The 7,861-nt window shown below is 44.9% G+C and overlaps 1 protein-coding gene across 1 annotated transcript in view; it reads right to left on the bottom strand.

The window, feature by feature from the left end:
* Positions 1-7,214: 7,214 nt before the first annotated feature.
* SLC26A8 (solute carrier family 26 member 8) overlaps positions 7,215-7,861 on the bottom strand; it is a gene marked incomplete at both ends in the record, with an annotated part of 80,091 nt that continues 79,444 nt past the window's right edge. The window contains one exon of the mRNA XM_079781650.1: positions 7,215-7,664. Coding sequence (XP_079637776.1) covers positions 7,215-7,664 — 450 coding nt within the window. The remainder of the gene's footprint in view (positions 7,665-7,861) is intronic.

Raw genomic sequence — 7,861 nt, 5'->3', positions numbered from 1 at the left:
TTGAAGACAGTGTAAGAAGCCTCTGGGACAACTTCAAGCATACCAACATCAGAATTATGGGGGTCCCAGAAGAAGAGAGAGAGCAAGATACTGAAAACCTATTTGAAGAAATAGTGACAGAAAACTTCCCCCACCTGGTGAAAGAAATAGACTTACAAGTCCAGGAAGCATACACAACCCCAAACAAAAGGAATCCAAAGAGGACCACACCAAGACACATCATAATTAAAATGCCAAGAGCAAAAGACAAAGAGAGAATATTAAAAGCAGCAAGAGGAAAACAGTTACCCACAAGGGAGCACCCATACGATTGTCAGCTGATTTCTCAACAGAAACTATGCAAGCCAGATGGGAGTGGCAAGAAATATTCAAAGTGATGAACAGCAAGAAACTACAACCAAGACTACCCAGCAAAGCTATCATTCAGAATGGAAGGTCAGATAAAAAGAGCTTCACAGATAAGAAAAAGCTAAAGGAGTTCATCACTGCTAAACCAGAATTATATGAAATACTGAAAGGTATTCTTTAAGAAGAGGAAGAAGAAGAAAAAGATAAAGATAAAAATTATGAACAACAAATACGTATCTATCAACAAGTGAATCTAAAAACCAAGGGAATAAAAAATCTGATGAACAGTATTAACTGGTGAATATAATATAATCAGGGGCATAGAAAGGGAGTGGACTGACAATTCTCGGGGGAAAAGGGGAGTGGGGTGTGCGGGAAGAGACTGAAGAAAAAGCGTATACCTATGGATGAGGACAGTGTGGGGGGTGGTAAGGGCAGAGGGTGGGGTAGGAACCTAGTGGAGGGGAGATATGGGGGAAAAAAGGGGAACAATTGTAATAATCTGAACAATAAAGATTTATTAAATTAAAAAATAATAAAAAAATAAAGATAGACTGTAGTCCAAGCATCAAGTTGGTCTTTCTGAGGTCAAGCACCAAAGCCAGGATTGAGCTATGTTGCAGTTGTAGCAGGAAGGACCAAATTCTAAATTCTACCACTTGCTGCCCAAGTGTCAGAAGCCATTGATTCTGTGCTTGAATACCTTCCTCTGACAGCAATGTGGGAATAGAAGGGAGCTGGAGTGAGAGGGCAGCAGCCCACAAAACTGGGCTCTTCGTGCTCGTTATCCTCTCTTGTTTTAAATATGAAGTGTTTTCTTGGTTTTGACACATTTCTGTGCCTGTCCCTGCCACTCTGACAGTTCATTCCTGGGTTGACCTAGTTCCTGGTTGAGCCCTTCATAATTACCCTTAGGCTAATTATCCGCAGGCTCCATCTGGTTGTGTCCCTGGGTGACCAGCTTCTGTATTCACCCATGGTTGCCAGTCTTGGTCCACCATTTGGCTCTGCCCTCCTGGCAGTTATTGGAACTTGCTTTAAGCCTAACTCCTACTTATCCTTCAGATGCCAGGTCACGTGTCATTACTATAGGAAGATGGTTTCATGCCTCCTGATGTTTGCCATCACAATTTATCATTATTTTTGCCATCTATTCTGCTAATCTTGTATCTTTAGCACCTGTCATAGTATGTGGCACATAGTAGGAGTTCAAAAAAATTATTGAGTAAGCATGGAGAGGTTTGTGACTTAGACCTCCATTTTTTTTTTAGCATACAAACTTATCTGAGCCCTAGTTTATGTATATATAAAATAGGGATAGTGCTGTTTTATCTACCCCACAGTTTGGGGTGCTATGTATGTAGCTGGTGACTAGTACATGTTTGTAGAATGAGTGAATGTATGTTTTCTCTGTGATAAGATATATATTAGAGGCCCGATGCACCAGTGGGGTCCCTTGGCCTGGCCTGTGGGATTGGGCCAAAACTGGCTCTTTGACATCCCCTCAGGGGTCTCCAATTTTAAGAGGGTTCAGGCCAGGCCGAGGGGCCCCACTGGTGCACGATCAGGGCTGGAGAGGGACACGGGAGGTTGGCCAGTGGGGGAGGGACCACAGTAGGGCTCCAGGGCATATCCGGCCCATCTCACTCAGTACTGATCGGCCGGACCCCAGTAGCAAGCTAACCTACCAATCGGAGCATCTGCCCCCTGGTGGTCAGTGCACATCAGAGACTGGTCGACCAGTCGACTCTCTGCCCCCTGGTGGTCAGTACACATCATAGCGAATGGTTGAGCCGCCTTAGCATATCATTAGCATATTACGCTTTGAATGGTTGAACAGACGACTGGATGACCGGATGACTGGACACATAGCATATTAGGCTTTTATTATATAGAATATGTATTTTAGTTTATTATTGACAGTATTACAGATGCCCTGAGACACCTATCCTATATAATAAAAGGCTAATATGCAAATCGACCAAACGGCAGAATGACAGGTCGCTATGACACGCACTGACCACCAGGGGGTATATGCTCAACGCAGGAGCTGCCCCTGATGGTCAGTGCACTCCCATGGGGAGCGCTGCTCAGCCAGAAGCCGGGCTCATGGCTGGTAAACACAGTGGTGGTGGCGGGAGCCTCTCCTGCCTCTGCTGCAGTGCTAAAGACCCTTTGGGGGATGTCCAACTGCTGGCTTAGGCCCGCTCCCCAAGGGATTTGGCCTAAGTTGGACATCCCTGAGAGGTCCTGGACTGCGAGAGGGTGCAGGCTGGGCTGAGGAACTCCCTACCCCACCTCCCCAGTGCATGAATGTCGTGCCCCGGGCCTCTAGTATATATATTTTTAATTAATATTTATTGCTGAGATTCTTACAGATGTCCCTCTTTTGCCCCCCCCCCCCCCCCGTCCTCCCCCAACTCCCCTCCACCAGGTTCCTAGCCCATCTCAGGACCTCACCACCCTATTGTCTGTGTCAATAGGTAATGCATACATGCATATAAGATCTTTGTCTAATATCTTCCTGCACCCTCTCACACCCCCTTCCCTCTGAGAATCATCAGTCTGTTCCATTTCCATGCCCCTGATTCTATTTCATTCACCAGTTTATTCTGTTCATCAGATTTTTTATTCATTTGATTTTTAGATTCAATTGTTGATAGATATGTATTTGTTGTCACTTTGTTGTTCATATTTTTTATCTTTACCTTTTTCTTCTTCTTCCTCTTCTTAAAGAATACCATTCAGCATTTCATCATATAATACTGGTTTGGTGGTAATGAACTCCTTTAGCTTTTTCTGGTCTGTAAAGCTCGTTGTCTAACCTTCAATTCTAAATGATAGCTTTGCTGGGTAGAGTAGTCTTGGTTGTAGGTTCTTGCTATTCATTACTTTGAATATTTCTTGCCACTCCCATCTGGCCTGCATAGTTTCTGTTGAGAAATCAGCTGACAATTGTATGGGCACTCCCTTGTAGGTAACTAACTGTTTTTCTCTTGCTGCTTTTAAGATTCTCTCTTTGTCTTTTGCTCTTGGCATTTTAATTATGATGTGTCTTGGTGTGGTCCTCTTTGGATTCCTCCTGTTTGGGGTTCTCTGCACTTCCTGGACTTGTAAGTCTATTTCTTTCACCAGGTAGGGGAAGTTTTCTGTCATTATTTCTTCAAATAGCTTTTCAATCTCTCTCTCTCTCTTCTCCTGGCACCCCCATAATTTAGATGTTGGTATGCTTGAAGTTGTCTCAGAGGCTCCTAACACTATCTTCATATTTTTGAATTCTTTTTTCTTTTTGCTCTCCTGGTTGGGTGTTTTTTGCTACCTCATATTTCAAATCATTGATTTGACTCTCGGGATCCTCTAGTCTACTGTTGAATCCCTGTATATTATTCTTTATTTCAGTCAGTGTATGCTTAATTTATGACTGAGCCTTTTCCATTTTTTTGGCATTCTCACTAAGATCCTTGAAAGTCTCACTAAGTTCCACTAAGGTTTCTAGAAGATTCTTGACTAACCTTATAACTGTGGTTTGAACTCTATATCCAGTAGTTTGCTTTCTTCCATTTCTTTCATTTGTGACTTGTTTCTTTGTCTCCACATTTTGGCTGCTTCCCTGTGTTTGTTTTTATGTATTGGGTAGCTGCTAAATCTCCTTGAGTTGATAGAGTGGCCTTATGTAGTAGGTGTCCTATAGAGCCCAGTGGTTCAGCCTCCCCAATCACCTGAAGTAGACACTCGTGTGTACCCCTTTGTGGGCTGTGTGCACAGTTTGTTGTAGTTGAGCCTTGATTGCTGTTGGTGTCACTGGGAGGAATTGACCTCCAGGCCAATTGGCTGTGGGGACCAGCTGCGACTACAGTGGGAGAGCTGCTGTGCAGGAGACACCCCTATGGAGCAGGACTTGCTTCAGTGGGGCTTTGGTGCTCACTGAGTCTGCCCCTTGAGTGTGTTGCTTATGGATGTAAAGAGTTGTAATCTGGTATGGTCTCACACTGACCACTGGGTACACTGGCTCTTGGGTCTCCAGGGAGGTGCAGAGTCAGCCACTGCCTGGGGCCACCCAGCAGGAGCTACAGAGAGATCTGTAGATTCTTCCTCTTTGTTTGGGGTTTGGAAGTGCCCAGATGAGGCCCAGCTGTGAAGTCAGGCTGGTACTGGTGCTGGGTCTTGGGCCTTTTATTGATAGGTTTGGTGCTCCCTGACCCAGCTGCAGTTTGACAGATTTTTAGCCTGAGAAAGGACAGGCCATTCATATGCAAAAGCCACTGTGCATAGCTTGGGTGGGGTTGTAAACTGGATGAGGCAGGATCTTAGGGAATCACCAGGGTGGAGCAAACAGAAATGGCTGTCAGTCAGCCCTGCACTGAGGAGGTCCCAGCACAAGAACAATGACCACTGTGAGTACCTCCATCTGGAAGAAAGCCACCCCCGAGTTCCTGCCCCAATGCCAGACAGTCCAGTTTCTCCCCATATGTGTCTGTATCCCCCAGAGCCTCACCTGGTGCTGGAGCTCAGAGGAAGCAGGACCTTGTAAGTTCAGTTCGTGGTGCCAGCCTTTTAAGAGGAACAGCTGGGTCTCTAGCAGCCTCTGTGTCACTGAGCCCCAATCCGCATGATTTTTACAGTTCGTAGTTCTTACTGCCCCTAGGGACTTCTTTCCCCAGCTCTGAAACCCTGGGCTGAGGGTCTGGTGTGGGGCTGGGACCCCTTGCTCTTCCATGTGGCCTCCACACAGGTGATCTCCCTCCCGATTAAAAAAGTGGCACACCCAGGTGCCAGACCAGCCCGTTCCGCGCCTCCGCGCCTCCTACCAGTCTCAGTGTGCTTTCTTCTTTACTTCTCTAGTTGTAGTACTTGGATTCAGCCAGCTTTCTGGTGGTTCTGGATGACAGTTGTTCTGTATTTTAGTTGTAATTTTGATGTTGTGGGAGGCAGCAAGTACAGGAGTTTACCTATGCCACCATCTTGGTTCTCTCCGAGACACCTATATTGTAATAAGGATTTCTTTAATCTAACAGAAGAGAGAAATTGACTGCCTGAGCAAGAAGAATCTTGTTTATTTAGTGTAAAATAAAATTCAGGATTCCACATACCTTTGTCCAGGGGTCAATATTTCTCTTCTGGTTATAACTTAATACTAGATTTTTTTTGTTGTTAATCCTCACCCGAGGATATTTTTCCATTGATTTTTAGGGAGAGTAAAAAGAGAGGGAAACACAGAGAGAAACATCAATGTGAGAGAAACACATTGATTGGTTGCCTCCTGCATGAGCCCTGACCAGGGCTCAGGCCAGGGAGGAGCCTGCAACCGAGGTATATGCCCTTCACCAGAATCAAACCCGGGATCCTTCCTTCCACAGGCTGATGCTCTATCTGCTGAGCCAAACCGGCTAGGGCGATACTAGATTTTTTTTAACGGAGGAAGGGGAATTTGGTTTTTTTGTTTGTTAATCCTCATCAGAGGATATTTTTTCCATTAATTTTTAGAGAGAGTGGAAGAGGGGGAGAAAGGGAGAGAAAGAGAGAGAGATTGCCTCCTGCACTTGACCCAACCATTGCAGGGGATCAAACCTGCAATCCAGGTACATGCTCTTGACCAGGAATCAAACCTGAAACCCTTTGGTACACAGGCCAAGGCTCTATCCACTGAGCCACACCAGTCAGGGCTTTTGTTTGTTTATTGGGAGGGGGGATTTTTTAATGAATGCATTTGAACCAAATGTGTAATGATTAATTTTTCCAATTCCTAAGGGGTTTGTATCTGTCAGATTTTATTTTTTTTTAAGATTTTTAAAAACTGATTTTGAGAGAGAGAGAAAAGGAGAGGAGGAGAGAGAGAAACATCCATGTAAGCGCAAAACATTGATCAGCTGCCTCCTGCATGCCCCCTGGTGGGGATCGAACCTGCAACCTGGGCATGTGCCCTGACTGGGAATGGAACTAGCAACGTTTTAGTGTACAGGATGACACGCCCAACCAACTGAGCCACACCAGCCAGGGCTGTCACAGATTTTAACTAAGTTTAGTCTACCCAGAGTACAGACTCTAGATCAGCACGCCAACCTTTTGGACCTCACGGACCAACAGTGGTCCACAGACCACCAGTTGGTGACCACTGCTCTAGATTGCATGTACCTTAAGCACCTGTGGGAAAGAAGCTATAGTGACTATGAAGCTGAAGACCAGGGAGAGAGTTCTACAGAGCTAACATTCTCATCAATTGGTACAGATGCTTGGCCTTCTGAAACAGTGGCAGTATAAGATACTGACCTTAGAGAGATGGCAAAATGCTTTCAGCCTAACAGATCCTTTTATTGCATGCTTCAGAGGCTGGCCTGGCTTAACCTGCCTCAGTAAAGATACCTTGCATATAAAATACAAATGCTACCCAGTTGTTATTTTCCTAGCTCATCTCTTCTCCACCACGTCTACCTACTTCTGGTATTTCTCCTACCCATTTCCTTAGACATACAGCATAGAGAGAAAGGAGAAAATGCAGGAAGGGTCCAAATGTAACTAGAGTTATATATTTTATTTGAGCCTCATTTCTTTGGAGAAAGGGAGTAAGTTAGAGATGATCTGATAAAAACACTAGAAGTGCAGAATGTACAAAGAAGGAAATTTTTCATTAGAATATCTGCTGAAGGTGAATTGAGGTGAGCTGGATAGGAAATTCAGAGACAATTCTTGGTATTTAGCATTGTGATCTGGGAGTGAGATCACACTGAGCAAGGAAGAAAGACAGCAGGTGGAGGAGTCCCAAAGCAAGTACTGCTGGTTTGTAACTACTCTAGGGCTTCTGACCAAGCGACCCTGTCTGGATGGGAGGATTTGTCAAGGGAATCTGACCCTTATTCCCAGTTCATCTCTTAGGGATCATCAGTGTCACTCTCCTGAGATGAATATGGAATCATATGTGGATGCCTCTTGTCCACTGACCGTGTCGTAGGCTGATTCTGACTTGGGGAGTTGGGAGGCCAGTATTGCTGCCGAGGATAAGTCTGAGGCCTTGGTATGGATTTGGGTGTAGGCTTGGGCTTGAACTCCAGGTCCAGATCATTCGCAGGTTTGGGTTCAGGTTCCAGTTCAGGCTCAGGCTCAGTTTCCGGCTCCAGCTCAGACTCAGGTTCCAGCTCTGACTCACGCTCCATCTCGAGATCCTGATCCAGCCCATTGTCTGACTCCAGTATGGGCTCCATCTCTAGGTCCAGATCTGAGTCCTCCTCTAGTATGGGCCTTTGCATCCTGGCATAGCTGGAACTTACATTTTTGTGACCTTCTAAAATACTGCTGCTTATTTTTGGTCTTCTAGCTGTATCCTGAAATACATATAATTAGATGGGTTAAAATTTCCAATTAAATTTAACTTTTGAATAGTCAAGGAACTTCAGAATATAACGGAACTCTAGGTACCAGAAATCATGAATTCCTGGGAAAGTAGAAAATATTTCTGGCCTAACTCTGCTTTTCAACTTCTTTGCACCCTTTGGTTCCTCAGTTACTCACTAATTTTTAG

Source organism: Cnephaeus nilssonii, assembly GCF_951640355.1.
Source record: "Cnephaeus nilssonii genome assembly, chromosome: 9".
Taxonomy (NCBI): domain Eukaryota; kingdom Metazoa; phylum Chordata; class Mammalia; order Chiroptera; family Vespertilionidae; genus Cnephaeus; species Cnephaeus nilssonii.
Note: the sequence above shows the minus strand (reverse complement) of the source record. Positions and strands in the feature narration are given on the sequence as shown.